This window comes from Protopterus annectens, chromosome 1.part1 (assembly GCF_019279795.1).
Source record: "Protopterus annectens isolate FY-2018-M chromosome 1.part1, PAN1.0, whole genome shotgun sequence".
Lineage (NCBI taxonomy): Eukaryota > Metazoa > Chordata > Ceratodontiformes > Protopteridae > Protopterus > Protopterus annectens.
Window position 1 is genome coordinate 461007786 of NC_056726.1, and position 20158 is coordinate 461027943.

The 20158-nt window shown below is 41.0% G+C and overlaps 1 protein-coding gene across 1 annotated transcript in view; it reads right to left on the reverse strand.

Annotated features, from left to right (window-relative positions):
• Nucleotides 1-20158, reverse strand: part of COG2 (component of oligomeric golgi complex 2) — a 1275772-nt gene that overhangs the window by 951622 nt on the left and 303992 nt on the right. The window contains exon 5 of the mRNA XM_044076075.1: nucleotides 15313-15416. Within this exon, the coding sequence (XP_043932010.1) occupies nucleotides 15313-15416 (104 nt within the window). The remainder of the gene's footprint in view (nucleotides 1-15312; nucleotides 15417-20158) is intronic.

Consider the following 20158-nt stretch of genomic DNA (forward strand, 5'->3'; position numbering starts at 1 on the left):
CTAAAAGAAGAAGGAGGCATTGGTTTAATATGCAAGTCCATAGCCCTAAATACACCCTCAGAAGCCAGTGCCTGCACAGCAGCTCTGGACCCATCCAAGGAAGAGACATCCACAGGTTCCATAGTTGAAGCATCTCGCAGCATACCGGACTCTGAATGGGTCTCAGTAGAGGCCTGCGAATCAGAAGTAGCAGGTATCAGGGGCTGCGAAAGTACCTCACTGAGTACCGGCGAACTGGCGACTGGCTTAGGAGAAGCATCGTCGGCAGTTTTAGACCTCGGCGGCCTGTCTCTGTCTTTATCCTTCCATTTTTTCAGAATCCCGGTAGTCGGATGGCTAACCAACGACATTTCTGGATAATTAAACTGAGAACCAAAATATTTAGAGGCGAAAATATACTGACAATAGTGCGCTGATTAAATAAAGCGCAAAATCGACAGGACGGTATGTTGTGGTCAAGGCCTAGGAAAGGCTTACAGTATGAATGAAAATCTTTATGAGGTATTTGCTTTCCACAAGTATTGCAATTATTAACTTTTACTGACATTGGTAAGGAGCAAGGAAAAGTTTCCCCAATGGGGTACTTAGCTTTGGTTGAAGACTTCGGTTTTGAAACTCGAAAACAAAAATTTCAGGAGTCGGCTGACAGGCACTTGCGAATTGCTTCTGCTTCGGGCACCGCACGGCAAAAAAGACTGATGTAATGGCGTCGGCTGCATGTTTTATACCCCTGACGACCTGACGTCATGGAAGAAGGGACAGCAACCAACGCAGGATCCAAGACTTTGTTAATCAGGCCGATTGAGGGCTACTGCAAGCAGATAACCCAAAAGTGATGACTGCAACAGTGAAACACAAAGAACATCACCAAAGGTGGAGGTGTGTCCATATTCATTAAGGATATCCACACCTTCATGCTAGTTGCGCAGCAAACTACAGGCTAATACACTCAAGTGTACTAGCCTTTGATAGCATTTAGTCGAAAATCATAGCATTTATTGTGTTTTCTGCTTTACTGTAAAAAAAAAAACTTGAAAAAAACAAAAAAAAAATATCCTTGTTTTCCATACTTTCCTAACTAGTGTTCCAGAGACCAGATTTTGCTGATCCCTGGGCTTTGTCTTGGTTCCTGTGTTTCTCCATTTTCCTTGTTTGGTCAGGGGGAAGTTCCTTTACTCACCAGGGAGAGTGGGGAGTACTGAGCTGCCTGTTTGCCCTTAGAGGAGTGGTTTAAGGCAGTAACTTGTAGTCTATTGGCCATTTTGGGTCATTTCCTGTCTTTTCCAGCCCCCTGCTATAAAGCGCGTTTTAGCGCGGAGTTGCCACTGTTGCACACTAGGGCAGCGCCGGTTAAGCAGGTTTAAACTATTCGGGCTGCCTAAAGTCCACTCTTCAAATTTTCCCTTAAAACTACCTTCCTCGAACTATACTACTGATCTAATCAGCGTATCCTACAGCTAAAAAGATCATCTCTACTTGAATCCAAGTAGGCTATTCTCTATCTGTTAAACCTAGCACTTGCTCCTACAGTACTTATTACCTTGATACAGCACTCTTGTCATAGATAGTACCCCAAAAAAACAAACCCCCATTTCTCGGTCACCCACATCCCCCGGAATCTCTTTTAAAGTTTTTTTGTCTATTCCTTCTAGCATGTCGAGGGATCAGTTGCTAGTGTCCTCTCCTGCTCAGCTGGTGAACATGGGAATATTGAGGCAATGTTACAATTGCCTCATGTACACAGACAACCCTCTCCTCCTCTCACAAAACACAAATACATGCGAGAGATGCAACTATACGGCCAAACTGGAGGCTGAGCTCTCTCAACATAGGACTGGCAAGACCAGTCAGGAGGAGAAGGTTACCACACACACTATAGACCCAGTCTCACATAGTACCATCACAACCTCAAATCATACACATAAGCACACAAAGACATACTCGGAGGCTCTGATCAAAAATCTACCAAAACAGCAGAGGCCACCAAAGCAGACACCCAAACAACCACCACCTCAGAACACAACACCTGAAACACATAGACCTCACAGTCAGAGTGTCAAACAGTCACAGCCCTTAAGGCCAAACACAATGCCAGACACACTAGTCATTGGTGACTCCATAGTCAGACACACTGACGCCCCGCTCACCAGACTGAGTAAGGAGAGAGTTACAGTAAGCTGCCTGTCGGGCGCTAGAATCCGCCACATAACGCAAGCACTCAGGTCTCTCAACAGCAGGTACAAATACGACTCAGTCATTGTCCACGCTGGTGTAAACGACCTGAGACGCACCTCCTTGGACTACATGAAAAGAGACATTGAGGAGCTCTCTGATTATGTAGCCCAAGCAGGTATGACCCTGACCTTGAGCAGTATCCTACCTTCACCAAGAATGATGCCACAATACAGAGATAAGATGATCAGCTTTAACAATTGGCTTAAACTCTGGTGTCATTCAAAGGGGATCCAATGTCTGTCTGCCTGGGATGACATGCTGGACAAGCCACGCTGCCATAAAGGATGGCTTGCACCTGTCACCCTGGGATTCGGATATTGGCAAAGGCTCTTGCCACCCCATAGTGCCTTTTTAGGCAAGGCTCAAATTCTAAACCTACCACCCTAGAACACAAAAAGGAAAAACTAAGGGTAATGCTGCTCAATGCCAGAAGTCTAAATCTCAAAATGCACGCACTCGAGGCCCTTCTCAGTATGGAGAACATCGATGTCTGTGCTGTGACAGAAACCTGGTTCAAGGCTCCTGAGTGCACCCCAGCACTATCAGGTTTTACCTCACATCATGCGTTCCGGCCCCAAAATCCGGACAATACCAAGAAAGGAGGGGGGGTATCCATATTCATCAAGGACACCCACACCTCAAGACTGGTGGCAACGCACGATGCATCGGAGACCATCCAGGTGCAATTAACCATAGGCAAGACTGCTCTGCAAATTGTAGCATGTTACAGGCCACTCTCACAAACTCAGGAACCTCACATGGCCTTCCTGAAAACACTGGAGGATAAATGTATCACCAAACACCATCATACTAGGTGACTTCAATTACCCTAATATAGACTGGGAACACTACTCAAGCCCAAACACCCTAGCCCAAAAGTTCCTGGAATTCATAAACTCAAATGCCATGGAACAACTAGTCACCATCCCCACAAGAGGAGAAAACATACTTGATCTCATCATCACGAACATGGGAGCACAATGTTCAACACCGAAGTATACCCCTCACTGGTGAGATCACACCACAAACTAATCTCGCTGGCGGTCCTCATCCCACCCCCACCTGACAAAAAAAAGACCACAGTAAAGAACTTCTCGAAGCCGACTTCACACTTCTAAAGACTAGTGTGGTCTCCTTTAAGGCCCCGAGCCGCGGAAAACAGTACTCAAGCCGCTGAATCACTTACAAATGCCTTCTACCAGCACCTGCAGGACTGCATGGATAAGGCAAGCCCAAGCAAAACAAAGACTCTTTGTACCAAAGGCAAGCGTCCAGTCTGGTGGACCCCAGCCATAAACAAACTCTACAACAAAAGGAGGAAGCTACTACAAGATAGAGCAAAATCCTTAAAAGGTAAGACACCTTTGATCACTATAAGTAAAAAACTAAGAGCTCTCATAAAATCATCCAAAGCAAATTTTGAGAGAAAAATAGCTAAAGACTCAAAAGACAATCATAAGGCCTTCTTTAGCTATGTTAGAAACCTGGGAGGAAACACCCAGATATGCTCAGAACTAGTTCAAAATGATGTGAAGATTACTGATCCTACAGACATTGCCAACATACTGGCTGACAGGTTCAGTGCAAACTCCCCCCCCCCATCCCCCCCAAAATGAGAGATATCAATACCAAACGATTGCAGCCCCCCAAACATCTCTAACGCCCAAGTGAGAACTGCTCTCTCCAAAGCAAAAAACACAGCATCCATGGGACCTGATGGTGTCCCCGGCTGTGTGCTCCACGAACTCAACGAGGAATTAAACCCACAGCTAGGACAGCCATTTAATCATAGTCTCACCTCTGGATACGTACCCAGTGAGTGGCGCACTGCAACTGTGGTCCCACTTCACAAAGGCGGTGCCTCCACCGACCCTGGAAATTACCGGCCCATTAGCTTGACAAGCCTTATCTGCAAAGCCATGGAGAGGATCATAATGGACCTCATAAATAAAGACATAGGGAATTTGCAGACTTTGGATCCAACCCAGTTTGGCTTTGTCAAAGGCAGATCATGCCTTTTAAACTTGGTTGACTTTTTCGAAACAGTCACCAAAGCCATTGATGAGGGAAAGGCAGTCCATACAGCCTACCTCGATCTGGCGAAGGCCTTCGATACAATACCCCACTCGGGTATCACTGAAAAACTCATCAGCTTAAATGTTAGCCCATACATCACAAGATGGGTTGCAAACTGGCTGAGTGACAGAACCCACAGGGTCAGAGTTGCTGGCGCCATGTCAGACTCAAAGCCTGTCACAAGTGGTGTCCCACAGGGCTCAGTCCTGGGCCCACTCTTGTTTGGCATCTACTTTTCCAAGTACAAGCAAACACAGGAGGGTTATGGCTGACAAAGTTTGCAGATGACTGCAAACTGGGCCATAGTCGAAAACACATCTGACACAGATATCCTTCAGAAGGGTCTCACAGAAACGGATAACTGGTGCCAGAACCATGGCCTAAAGTTAAATGCCAAAAAATGCATAGTCATACCCTTCGGGAAAAACAAGGTTACCCCTAGCTACCATATAGGTGGCAATCCACTGAGCACAGAAGAAGTTATCAGGGACCTGGGGACCCAGGTTGACAGTAGCCTATCATTCGACACCCATGTAGCTAAAGTAGTTAGGAAGACCTTCTACATTGCCCACCTTATCATGAAGGGATTCACATCTAGATCAAGGGAGGTCACAGTCTCCCTATACTCATCACTCATCAGACCAATGACTGAGTACAATGCCCCATTCGGAATGTATCTGACCCGACACTTGCAGCAGCTGGACAGGCCACAAAAGTTCCTCACCAAAAGGATAAAGGGTCTCAAAAATCTGTCCTATGCTGCCCGACTGAAAGAACTCCAGCTCTATTCAGTCGCTTACCGCTTGCTCAGAGGTGACCTTTGCCTGACATACAAGGCCATGTCAAACCCAGATTTGAGGAATATGCTTCACCTCAAAAAATCTAGATAAGTCAGAGCCACAAGGGCGGTAGACTTAAACCTCGACACGGCTATTAATAGGACGTGCTGGAGGGATAGATTCATCACCCAAAGACTCCCTATGCTGTGGAACAAAATCCCGGTATAAGTGAGGCAGAGCACCTCGCTGGCCTTGTTCAAGAGAAATCTTGACCAATGGATGGGAGATCGCAGATATACCCCAGGGATTACCTCAGTGTCACTGCTCGACAGAGGCACAGCAAAATAATGGGTATAGTTCCCCATACTAAAGGGGTGGTGTAAGCCACAAAACTATGGGCTAGGCTTGTAAATGCCCTCGGGCAGATAGCCTAGTATGAACCTATGAACCTATAATGCATCCAAGGTTATCCAAGTGCAACTAACAGTGGGCAAAACTGCAACCCAAATTGTAGCTTGCTACAGATCCCCCACCATGCCCCAGGATTCCCACTCCTCTTTTCTTGATATACTGGAATATATTAGGGTTCAACCAAACACCCTAATAGTGGGCAATTTAAACTACCCCACCATTAACTGGGAAAACTACTCATGTACGAACTCCTTCACTCAACTCTTTCCAGAATTCATAAATTCCAATGTCCTGGATCAACTTATCCACACCCCCACCAGGGGCAACAATATCCTAGACCTAGTCATTACCAACATGAGTGACCGGTGTTCCACACTTGAAGTCAGCTCCTTGTTGGCCAGATCCAAGCATAAGCTAATCACCCTAGATATCCGCATTCCTCCCACCCACCCACCATCAAGGAAACCACAGTAAAAAATTTCTCCAAAGCCAACTTCATGCTTCTTAACACAGAAGTGGTGAACTTCATGACACCCATGCAGATGGACAATACAGTTTCGACTGCTGAATCCTACACAAATGCACTGTATAAGCACTTACATGAGAGCATGGACCATGCCTATCCCAAACAGAACCAAGACGCTATCCACCAAAAAAAAGAAAGCCAATCTGGCGGTCACCTGCCATAAACAAACTCTACAACAGAAGGAAGAAACTGTTGCAAAAGAGAATAAAATTCCATGATTGGAGAAGCTCCCTGGTCAGCCTCAGTAAGAAGCTGAGATCTCTTATAAGATCCTCCAAAGCTATCTATGAAAACAAAATCATCACTGATTTTAAGGGCAACCACAAAGCATTTTATAGCTATGTCAAGAATCTCAATGGCAAAACCCAGATCTGCTCTGAGTTACAGCACAACGGCATGAAAATTACAGAACCAACTGATATTGCCAACATCCTGGCAGATAGGTTCAGTGCTAACTTTACCCCCTCCTCTCACACCCCCTAAAGGGCCCATTTCTATAGAGGAAGAATACAGAGTCCCTGTAATCACATCTATGCAGGTAAAAGCTGCACTCTGTAATACCAGAAACACAGCATCCATGGGACCGGACATCCCAGTATGCGTTTTACACGAACTTCAGAACAAACTGGTTCCCCACCTAAGCACCATGTTCAATCATAGTCTCACGTCAGGCTTTGTACCCACTGAATGGCACACAGCAATAGTTATCCCACTCCACAAAGGGGGGAGCCACCACTGATCCAGGGAACTTTCACCCTATTAGCCTGATGAGCCTGATCTGCAAGGCCATGGAACGTATCTTCATGGAACTCATAAGCAAAGACATTGGTAACCTCCAAACTTAGGACCCCACCCAGTTTGGTTTTGTGAAAGGCAGATCATGCCTTCTGAACCTGATCGACTTCTTTGAGGCAGTCACCAAAGTCGTAGATGAGGGTATGGTGGTTCACACAATCTATCTTGACCTCGTCAAGGCTTTCAACACCATCCCCCATTCTGGAATTATTGCTGAACTCACAAAACTAGGTATAAATCCCTACGTCATAAGATGGGTTGCCAGCTGGCTCACTGACAGAACCCACACTGTAAAAGTTGCAGACTCCAAATCTGACTTCAAACCAGTGACAAGTGGAGTATCACAGAGTTCAGTCCTAGGACCTCTCCTGTTTGGTATCTACTTATCTGGAGTACAGGCTAACACAGAAGGCCTCTGGCTAATGAAGTTCGCAGATGACTGCAAACTAGGAGCCATAGTCGAGTCCCCAAATGATGTGGACATCCTACAGAAGTGCCTCACTGAGACAGATGCCTGGTGTCAGAGACATGGCCTCAAGCTCAATGCCAAAAAGTGCATTGTCATTCCCTTTGGTAAAAACTCTGTACCCATGAACTACCACATAAACAGCAGTCAACTTAATGCCGAATGTATGCTAAAAGACATTGGGACCCAGGTGCACAGTAGTCTCTCCTTTGATAATCATATCGCCACAGTAGTCAGGAAATCCTTCTATGTGGCACACCTCATCAAAAAAGGGTTCTCATCCAGGAAAAAAAGAGGTCATTGTTCCCCTCTACACGGCACTCATTAGACTCATTATAGAGTACAATGACCCTTTTGGAATGTACCTCAAAAGACATCTGCAGCAGCTGGAAAGGACACAGAAGTACCTCAGAAAGAGGATTACTGGCCTCAAACAGATGCCCTACACTGACTGTCTCAAAAAACTCCAGCTTTACTCTGTAGCATATCGCCTACTCCGAGGAGATCTCTGCCTAACATATAAAGATATGTTAAACCCAGAGCTGTTGGACATGCTACACAAAGAAATCCCAATCCCTCCGAGCTACACGCTCTAGGGACCTTAACCTTGTCACCACAATAAACAGGACATGCTGGAGGAACAGATTCCTGCTCGACAGGGGCACAGGAAATTAACTTTCTTGGGTGGTGTAAGCCAGGGAACCTTGTTGGCTAGGCTTACTTAGGCCCTTGGGCCGATAGCCTAGTACCTATCTATGAACCTACCTACGAGCACTTGCTGAGGACAGAATGGGACTTATGGTGATGACCTTTGCCTTGCTCCATATGGCTTTCTTCAGGAATTCCATAAGAAGGGGGAGCAGGGAAATCCATAAAGGGGATCCAGGAGCCATTCTTGAACAGCATCATTGGATACCTCTCCTTGGGGAAAGATTAAGGGGGATAAAAAAAAGCTGCTGTACTTGGAGTGGGTTGGGGAAGTAGCTAGGATACTTCAATGATGGAATACTGACTTTATCATAGAAATATTTAGTGACCAGTTGTATGGCATCATCAAACAATGGCTCAACTTACCCAGGTATGTGCACTGCTAGCAGATGGTGATGAAACAAGACTGTCTATTCCCACAGGCTTATGGTTTCTTGACATACAAAATGTGAATGTGCCATTCCTTAAATCTTTGATATGCCATACCACTGCCATGTCGTCAGAGTTTACAGCATGTGCTCTCAAGGGATGGGGAGTCTTGGAAGACTTGCAGTGTAAGAAGGACTGCTCTCATCTCAAGGACACTGATGTACTGACTGGCCTTTTGCTCTGATCAGGTCCCTCAGACTGTCTGCCCTAAATAATGCCCTCTGGGGCAGATATACCTGTGGTGATGGTCATACTTGGAGCAGCTCAGGTGAAAACAATGCCCAGAAACAGACTGTGTTGGTGAAGCCACCATGATAGATGTTGGCAACACACCTGGTTTAATCTTATGAGTGCTGTCAAGTGATCCCTACATTAAGACCATCCACTGCAGAATCCTCATCTAGTACCTTGCAAAGAGTAATATTAACATCACCTCTGCCATAAAACCCAAACATATGAGGCAAAATGCTGAAGTTACCTTCTAAATGAAAAGAAGAAAATACACCTGGTACTAAAGGTTTATGACTCTGTTATGTGGGAGACTGGCTATTCAATATAAAGTGTCTAATCAGCACCCTACAAAGGTCAGTCCTTCCAATGGCTCTATTTGGTACTTTGAGATGTTCTCAGAGATCTCGTAAGGACTGTAAGAGACAAAGTAATGAATCCTTTGTCTATATTAGTGACTCAGAGCAGAGGCAGTTCAGAATGTCATGTAAATAAGGGAATATCTTAGTCCACAACAAACTGAGATGAGCTGCTACTACATACATACATTTGATGAACACCAAGGAGATGGTGAGCGGTCCAAATGGGAGGGTGATAAACTGAAAATGGCTGGCTCTTACCATTAAGTGCAGGAAACTCCTGAACTCTTTAGCTATTGAAATGTGCATGTAAGCATCCTTGATATCCAGTCTTCTTCCAATAAACAGGGGAGGGCTGACCACACTTTGACCATTCAGAACTTTTTCAAAATGAACTGATTGACACTACCAATGTTCAAGATGGTCCTTTCCTTGTTTTTAGGAAAAAAAAAATAACCTTGAGTAGTACCTGAGACCCTTTCTGGTGTGGTGGGACCTCTTTCCTGGACTGTTTTTTTTTTTTCTTGGAAGCTGATGACCTCTTCTTTAACTATACCCTTCTGACAGAGTAAAAGACATGAAAGGAGAATGGACTGTGGCCAGTATGATGTAGCCTTTGGATGTAATTGCTCTTACTCACTTGTCCTACTTGACTGCCTCCCATGGAGGAAAGCGGAGGGGCACACAACCCTTGACTGTTTCCACAGTGGGGGCAGTCAGGTGAGTTCTCAAGGATTCTGCTGCCACTTCCACCACTGTAGAATCAGCTAGTGGAGTCTTAATCCAGTATTCCAAGTTCTTGGGAGGCTGATAGATTCTACCCAGTCTTCTTGGCATTAGCACTACTAAAACTACTTGACAAGTCCTCTGCATAAAAGGTGCAACCATCACTAATGAACAGGGGAACTATCCAAGCAGAAGGCAGATTACAGCTAAAATCCTCTTGTAGTATTTTTCACTGAGGAGAGTGGGTCAATGGATCAATCACCTTTCTGTCTCATGAGCTCAAAGATCCTCCTGAAACTGTGGTCTACAACAAGGGACAATGGATAAACCTCTCTATTGTCAATCACTCTATCCATACTGGAAAATTCCATAGGGGAGTTTAATGCTTCCTCTTGCAGAGCAACTTCCCAAGACTTCCAGGAGGGGAACTGTTAGAGAGAAAGAACTACCACCAATTCCAGATGCCCTGGGCCTATTTTTAAAGCAGCTGCCTCATTATATGCTCCTCTCGTGAGAAGACAGACTGCAGTCCAGGGTGAAGGATGATACTGATGCAAGCCCTCAGGACTGGTCAGTAAACAAAAAAGTGTTGCATCAAAGCCTGCTACACTTGCACAGATAGCAATACTACTGCTGTCACACAGTCCAGTGTTGTAGAGATCATGGGTCCCAAAAACAGTCTTTCACACTGGCTTTCAGCAGAGAGAGTCAACACTGTGGTGGATGGCTTCTGGTCTGAATCATCAGATGCTGAAATCACTCACATCCTAAACGGCACCAAGGACATCAGCACAGCAGTTAGGGTTGATGCCACATCATCATTTACCTTGGAACTAGTAGCACTCATTGCTGAAAAGGACAGGAATGAAGCTACAGATGCCAACACAATTGTTAACACAAAGGAAAGTGGAGCATTACTACGGCCACCATTATCTTCCTCCAGTCCAGAGACACTGACCAAGAGGCACTGCAGCTGGAGCAAGAAGATGGAACAGAAGTTGATACAGAAAGGGGTAGAAGCTTTGACAGCTCTGGTTCTGATGAAATCTGTAATAACATAAAACAGAACCCGAGATATGTCTGAGGTAGGTTTCTCTGTTGAGCCAGTGTAAAAATTCTAACAGCAGAAAGAGGAAACAGTCTCCACTCTAGAAGAGGCAAGGGAAACCATGGAAAATCACCTGGAAGATCCCGATCATTCATCCTATATTTCTCACTTCTTTAAACTTAACTTCATTGGAACAGCTTTTCTGGGATAATAAACCTTTTAAGATTAGGTTATTTTTGCAGTTATGTACTGCCCTTCATTCAAATTCTGAACAAACAAGGCGCTCGGCATTCAAATGAGCAAAAATCTAACCATGTCACACAAAAGCTATGCTTATCCTGAGGTGGACTTTCATACCCTCATTTTTGCCATTTTTTTGAAACAAGAATCTCCTGTTTGTCCTGCTTATCCATCCTAAACAAAACAACATTATCATGAAAGCTAACTGCAGCAAACTATGACCAAATGCACACAATACCAACAAGTGGCATCAGCAGAGAGCAAACTCCACTACAACATACAAACAAAAAAATGGCAACCATTGTCTCTATACAGCAGGGAGATACTTTATAATCTCTTAATTCAACAAGAAAAAAATGGAAGACTGTAACCTAAAACAAGGGCAAACTTGAAATGGCACACAGAATGTCAACACTGAAAGCAAACATTCAGTAAAATACCTAAAAGAAATGATGAACCAATGTTAAAAAAAACAGCATGGGGCTGGCTTTCTAATGTGAGCTGTACAGTGGCAAATGAGATCTGTTGAAGAAGATAAGCACAGAGCATGACAGGAGCTAAGGTAGGAGCTAGAGTCTGGGAAAGTCTGCCTGTAACAACTAGCCCTGTTGAAGTAAACAGACTGGGTAACATAATATCAAAAAATCGTTCACTTTGTAAGACCAGACTGCTCTTTCTTCTGAAACCTTCACACTCTGTTAAGGGACTTGTTTAGGTAAGGATTACAGAACCAAGTTATCCTGGGTCGTGTTAGAGAATGAAACAGAATAGCAAGTTGAGGAGGTTAAAAAAACATTTATTTCCTTTGGGCTATCTTCAGTGGACCCTTTTCAGCTACAATCTAGGCCATAAGGCAAGTAAAGAATAAATACACACGATGCAATAACATATCTCTTAGAATGCCTAACTAAGAACACCCAGCCAACAAAGCAAAAATGTCTGCAACAAAACACACACACATTAATACTACAGTAAAATGCAGACATTTACAGAAAAGCTGGACAAGACTGCAAGCATACAAAATGTCAACATCATCCATACAACAAAAAAGAGAGTGCGATATAATGAAGTAAACTTAATGACTGTGATAGCAAGATCCCAGATTTACAGTATTCAATACCAATAAGCTGAAATCCTAATCCCTCAGAGACACATGCTCCAGGGATCTAAACCTTGTCATCACAATGAACAAAGCATACTGGAGGGATAGGTTCCTGACCCAGAGACTCCCCAGACTCTGGAACAGACTGCCCATACATGTCAAGCAGAGTGCCTCCTTGGCCCTCTTCAAAAGGAACCTTGATGATTGGATGGGAGATAGGAAATTCACTCCGGGGATCACGTCAGTCGCCCTGCTAGACAGGGGTCCACGGAAGTAAATATCCAGGGAATTGTTATGGCTAGGCTTGTATAGGCCCTAGGACTGATAGCCTAGTACCAACCTATGAATCATCTGTAAATTCACCCACCCCAGCTTGCTTAGCACAAAATACAGTGGACAGCTGTTATTGTAATTCAGGCAGGTGAAGCCATTGCCTAAGATGCAGACTGTTGTATCCCATGTATAATATTAACTGACAAAAAGACAGATGAAAAACCTACAGCTATACAAACTGCAAAATGCTCCAGCAAGATACATTAGTCTTTCCCAGATGTTGACTTAAGCGTTTCAGGAATGGGGTGAAATGTAGGAACGATTAGCCGCTGCTGCTTCTTTCCCATGTGCAGGGAAAACAAGTAAAAGCATCAAAAACCGAGTGTTGATGGGTAAGTTGATTCACTAACATACCTGAGTGAGAATGAGATACAAGATGACATATATCTTTAGAGAAAAGTACAATCAAATAAAATATATATATTTTTTTGTTTACAACATACTGATAGCTAACTGCTGTCCCTTCCTCTAATTAAATACACAGTAATGGGTACAACAGAAGAGCTACACAAAGACTGAACTGTTAGGCAAAACATTTGAAATGCATTCAAGCATGTGGAAAATGGGTAGACAAGGAAACAGTTTTTAACTCCACAATCTAAACAAAAGTCTTGCATGAAGACCTCTAATTACCCTTCAAAAATAAAAAAAACTTATAATAGTGAGAATCATAAATAAGAATTCTGCAATATCAAACTTCATACAAGATTCTTACACATGAATCTCACTGTTAAACAGTAGTGTAGCTAGGGCAGAGCAATTTCCCTAGGCACAAAGTGTTAGGAGGCAGGATTAGCATTCTGATCCCTCCTCATCCTTCAAGTGCAATACTGGCTTAAAAAAGCTTGTATTGCATTTGCAGTCAAACCTAAGGACTGTAGTGCTACTGCCTGCTACATTTGTAGCTAGAAGTTTGCTACAGTTTTAAACAAAAAGGACTGGTTTCCTTTTTTTTTTAACAAACCCCCATTTATTACACCTTTGCATCTGTGAAAAAAGTGTGTGTGTAGTCCAACTATCCAACTTGCAAATTTAACACTACAGGAGAACCATAGTGAAAGATGTACTGTATAATCACCTGAATTTTTACAAAGCTTTGCAAACTAGCCTTCATCAAATTAAACAACTTTGTTTAATATGCACCCCTAAAACTTGCTTTATCACACACTGACAAGTTTTACACATTAGACAACAGCTATTGAAAATATATTTACCACTTTCAATCTCAGTAGAGGTCTTAGAATAAATGAAAGTAGCACAAGTTTTCATTTCTAAATTTTTTCCACTTAAGTTTCTACTTCTGATATGTATCATGTATATTTCATACTGACCTTTCTGCAGTTAAATCAAACATATACCAGTTATACATCTGTTCATGAATTACTATGTCTTAATGAATACAATTTAAATACAAAGTGTGTGTGTGTGTGTGTGTGCGTGTGCGTGTGTGTGCGTGTGCGTGTGTGTGTGTGTATATATATATATATATATATATATATATATATATATATATATATATATATATATATTCTTTTGTCCAATAAAATTAGTCCTATCAAAACAATTCTTTATTTGGAAATTTAATGAAGTTTGTTTGATTTGTTTCCTTTTTTCATTATTATTATTATAATATGAGGTTTTGTTTCCTTTTTTCATTATTATTATAATCTGAAGGATGTAGTGCTCCATCTGTGCTATAAACCGCAGCAAGCAGTCTGCTACTGTTAAGATTTGTTTCTTTCTTTTAATCTACAATCGCAGGAAGGTGGGTCAGAGGCAGGGAGCAGCAAGGGGACCTGAATGGCTCCTGCCTTTAAGGAGCCCCCTGTACCTGATCGTTTTTTGTTTTGTTTTTTTTTTTTGTTTTTTTCAGCCATCCATCGAAGAGCTGGGGCAGGAAGACCAGGGGGAGACATGCAAAAGCACAAACTGGTTAGCTAGTGCATTTCAGGAACATCAGCCACCAGATCATAAACTTAAGTTTAACAGCCGAAGGGGTGGGGTGCAAGTTTGTAGAACTGGCACAGGGTGCTAGCTGAGCCAGCTATGTCTCTGCTGTTAAAACGCTAAAACAAACACTGTACTGCTACACAGTATGCAAAAGCAAAGTGCACTGTATATCAACTAACAGCTGTAAAAGTTCTGACATCTCACACTGCCACATGATCCTTTTCAACTTTATCTAAATGTAAGCGATCACATGAAGGAAACATCTGTGTTTTAATAAAATAATGCCACATAATGTACTGAGTGTCCCAAGTTCCTGCAGCACTGCAGAATGCCAATAGCATTAGAACATTTAACACATTTCAAAACACAATCTTGAAATGCACAGTCCTGGGACTATAATATCAAAGACCAAACCACTGAAGACCACAGCATCTAATAGTCTTGAATACCAAATCCTCCTACCAGCGAAAACCTTGGAATGAGTGCTAACATGGCTCCATGAAGGCATGTAGATCCAGGAATATGTGTTAACATTGGTTCTGAAAGGGTGTGGACCCAAAAACAAATAATAACATGGGTCCTTAAGGGAGGGTAAGTTCAGGAGTTCAATATTGTGGTCCTCAGCAATTTAGTCTGATATTATGATCCCAGGACTGTGCATTTCAAGACTTTGTGGTTCAAGATTGTGATAGAAAACCCTCTGTCACAAAAATGGAAGCTAAAGCACCACATATAAAATGATTTGTTACACGTTTTCAAAATGGATGTCTAGAAATTCACCTCAACAGCAAAAGTCTGGCTTTGACCAGAAAACCAAGTCATAATTTTCTCTGTCTTCACTAACATCATTAAATAACAAAATATAACACTTATTTATATGGTATCATATTCAAAATGTTACCTGTTTATTTCTAGACTAGACATTTCACTGGAGTTTTGAGTGTGTAAAATTTTTTCTATTTTCTCAACAGAACGGATCACCTGGATCAGTCGTAAAACACACATCTGCAAATAATGAAAGATTGCTTAGAATGTTTCCACTCTAGAGATGTTTTTACAAAAGGCATTTCCTTTGCATAACTTCTCAGATATTTGTTTGATTTTAACCAAGCTGACTTGAATAAGAAAAACAATTTAGAAGAGCTGCTGAAGAAATCCAGAAGTACATAAACATTGCAAACAAAATAGGGCATTGCACCACATCACAAAATAAATGAAACATATTTTCAAGCACAAACAAGACAGAAATTCTTATAAAGAAAGAAAACTGGTAAAATATAATGTGCTTAAATGGAAAAATGTTAACATGGTTTGTTTTCTATTACTGTATGTGTGCCTACATCTTACCTGATAATTTAATAAAGGTGTTAAACAATAAAAAAATCAACAAAAATGTTCTGATTAATAAAACATTTGTTCAAATAACAAACCGTAACTATTTCTTCAACATGAAAAAAAGTAATTAATTAGGGGAGGGAAGTTAACCATGTTTTAGACAGAATAATCACAAAATAACTACAGAGAACATACTTCTCTCTAATAGTGGGACATAAGTCTTTATTTAATGTGAAGTGAGTGTCAGTCACAGTATACACTGATCCATTAAATTTGTTCCTTTTTGTTTCTATTTTTTTTTCTTACTGCTACTGGGTTTGGATGGACGTTGATGCTGTGGATGACTAAAGCAAAATGAAATAAATTACTGGCATAATTATTTCTTTCACTTTTGTCAATATCAGATAGCATCGGTATATGCAAAAAAAATGTCTTTTTTGGGGGGGAAGGGGCATAGTTTGTGTGTGAAAGCAAATGGCAGTTAAATTATCACTATTACGTAATCACATATACGCTTGTTGGGCTCAGCCAGTATATAATAAGCTGAAATAAACTGCTGTCGCCATTATTTCTTTCACATTCACCACAAACAAACCTCAGAGGAATGCAAAGAAAACTGCCATTTTTATTTTGGGGCATGCTGTGCATGAAAACAAAAGGGCTATGCTCATTGTTAAACACTCATTTAAATAGCTTGCCTGGGAAATGCAAAATTTATGTGACAGAGTAACCTAAAATACATTACCGTAGCCATTACGTATTTCAACTTCATCACAATCAAACATCAGGGTTATACCAAGAAAGTGGTTGTCTTTTGGAGGAAGCAGGCTGTGTATGAAAGCAAAGGGCAATAACACTACTGTTGCTAGATTATCACGGATATATTATACATTACTGTGGTCATTATTTATTTTCTTCTTTCATTTCCACTGAAATCAAACATCTGTGGTGTACAATGAAAATGGAAATGCCCATCTAAGTGGCGGGGCACATTCTGCATGAAATAAAAGTAATTACAGGAATTATATAATTACTGTTAAATAGCCACTGATATGGACTTTGGGGCAGTGAATGTAAGAGCAATAAGACAAAATTATGCATTCATGTCAATCAAATATCAAACAATAAAAAGTACCTTTTAGTTGCAAAGCAGACTTTGCGCAAAAGTTTCTGACCATTTCTGTCATTCAATCTAAAGTTAAAATATTCATCGGGTTTTTGAGGACCGTGAGTGAGTGAGAAAGACGGTGTGTGTGTGTCTGTGTGTGTCTGTGTGTGTGTGTGTGTCTGTGTGTGTGTGTGTCTGTGTGTGTCTGTGTGTGTGTCTGTGTGTGTGTGTGTCTGTGTGTGTGTGTGTGTGTGTGTGTGTGTGTGTGTGTGTGTGTGTGTGTGTGTCTGTGTGTGTGTGTCTGTGTGTGTGTGTTTATGTGTCTGTGTGTGTGTGTGTGTGTGTCTGTGTCTGGGAAGAGTCTGCAAAAAAAAAATTGGATAGATAGCTTTCATCTGTAGACAATTTATTTGACTTCTTCATTGTCAAATGAGGTTTGTCCTATTAAAAGGGGCACATTCAAATGGGAAAGTATGTGTACAAAAGTTTTGCTGTATTTTGGAAATACAATGAAGTTGCTTTAAATGTACTACTTTATTATGATCGTTTCACAGTATCTCTAATGCAAATGTCTTCAGATTCAACTAAAAATGTATAAGGCTCTATACTGCATGCTAACACTTGTACTTGCAAGTCCCAGAATTACAAAAAAGAACGGAAACATGGGAGTAGAGTGAACATTGAACATAGCTGTTCTCCTTTAAAGTTGTTCTTTGAAGGAGACCCACACCCCTGACACATATATATACAAACGCCAAAATAGGCATACCTCAGAAAAAAGGGAATAATCTCAGAAACAAATATCTCATACTTGGTATATGTAAGTCTGCATTTCCTCTCATTTAGTCTTGCTATTTCAAAACTCATAGTAATAAGTCTTGGAATAAAACCAAACAGTCACCTACATAATGGATAATATGGTAAATGGACTTAATTTTAGCTTTTATGTTGTAAAGTGAAAATGATGTTTTCCAGCATGTAATGTATTAATGTAGAAAAGGAAATCAGGAATTCTGACATGTCACTCAAAAACATAACAAGTAGCTTTTCTATTACCACTGCACCTAAAAGTACAAGAGATTTGTGACTAGATATTCAAGTTTTTCCAAACAGTTTACCACAAAAAGTCAAACTGCTTCAGATATATAACCTTGTACTGACATACTCCAATGGCAGAGCTATGTGATTACTACAATGTGCCAGGCTGCCAACCTGCAATACCTGGTGACTGTATGACTTCAGCTAAGGGTGGTGTAACACAGCCAGAGTACTATGCATTGTTTTGCCATTATATCAAAAGTAAAATCAAACAACTTTCTTCAGACAAAGTTTTTTTGAGACTTCAGACTTGACATTACCAGAATGTTTTGTGCTAAGAAAAACAGTATGCTGCTGCTAAATTCAGTGGTGAGCAGCATATGAAATCCCTAACAGAAATATGACCCAAGTTCCCAATTTTCATTATGTGAAACTTTTGAAGTACTGACATATGGTGTTTTATACACAAATACTAACTGTAAGATACTCTTGGTGTTTCTTTACGAAACATTTGTGCACAATTAACTATTGGTAATTGAATCTTTTCTAAGGTTTACGTCCAAATAGGCTATAGATTTGGACGTAAACCTTAGAAAAGATTCAGTTACCAATAGTTAATGTGCACAACTTTTTCGTAAAGAAACATATTCCAACACATTCCTCCACTTTACTAGTTGCCATCCTTTACATCAAAAACGATCTGTCGTTAAAGTGCAGCTAGTAAGGGCTGTCCGAATGGTGACAAAAGATGAGGAATTTGTGATGGAATGTAACAATTTGAGTAACATGTTTAAGGTAAGATGTTACCCAGAACAACTGATCAACGAATTGATCAGAGAAGTCCAAAATAAGAGGGCTAGAGATTTTTATAAACCAATATTGTGTATGAAGGGCACAATGGAAGGTGACATCGAAAGGGATGTAAACACGGAACAAAGGATGAGAGAGTATAGCACTACAGCTCTTGTTACTAGATATAATGTAAATGCTCCAGCTTTGTATTCTCTCATTAATAAAAACTGGTCATTAATAATGAATGACAGTGCACTTAGGCACAAATTCCAGGAAACACCAAGAATAGTCTTTCAAAGGGGGCAGAATTTTGAAGAACATATTATAACACAAAGTAAAAGGTCCCTGCACATGAACAGGTATGGTCAAATGCAACATGTGTAACTTCTGAAAACACATGGAGGTTGGTCAATGCTTTACTTTGAGGGAACAGAAATATGTGACTAAATGTAAGTTTAACTGTCAGAGTAAAGCAGTAGTATATATGGCACAGTGTCAGCAATGTCCGGCTTTCTATATTGGGAAAACGGATCGAAAGCTAAAAGAAAGAGTATATGAACACTTGTATTATATTTCTAAATCAAAAAAAGAAAGTGCCTTAGCTAGACACGTGGAGACACACCCTGATCATACATTTAAAATTAGGGCTATTGACTGTATTAACTTGAATGGAAGAGGTGGCCCTGACTCACTATTATTAGAGAGACTTGAACTGAGATGGCAGTTGCGTACGGACGCTTGCCACTTTCCAGGATTGAATGAAATTTTTTCTATCTTGTGCATTTTAAAATTGAAACATTTAGAAAAGTAGGCATAAGGGAGGGACAAACCAGTTTACACCCTTGTACAATAGGTGTCAACATGTTTATAGAATAAGGCAAGACAATCCAACTGAACTCAAATAAAATTTAGAAAGCAAATAATTAAATAATTGTATATATTTCTAAATGAATTTGCTGAATTGTTTAGGTTTAGGGTTTATTTAACTTTGGTAAAAAAAAAAAAGTTGAATATGGGTTTTAGTTCAGTAGTCAAGTATTTTAGTATAATTATAGTTAATAACTTTGGTATTATTTGATGTAATTTATTTAAGAGGATGCAATAACCTGTATATGGATTAATTTTATGAGGAAGGGACGTTTTAAATGAAGGTGTGCTTATGTATCACATGACTGATGACTCTGTGGAATTGTGTGTGTTTTTTTATCTAAGGAAGTCTCCCTACAAGGAGAGACAAAAAGCGCTTAATAAAACATTTTTTTTTGGTTACCAGTGGAGTGGTTTTCTAGCAATTTCACCTAGTTTGTGTTTTATTGGCTTTTTTGTGTTCCCACCCTGAAAGGTTCGCACAGTTAGGAGGACTGCATCTAGTTGGGCATTAAAAAAAAAAAAATTGGATAGCCACACTGGTCTACCCTCAATATCAAACTTAACTAAGGTATTATCTCTTCTCACGGCTCCCACCCTGAAAGGC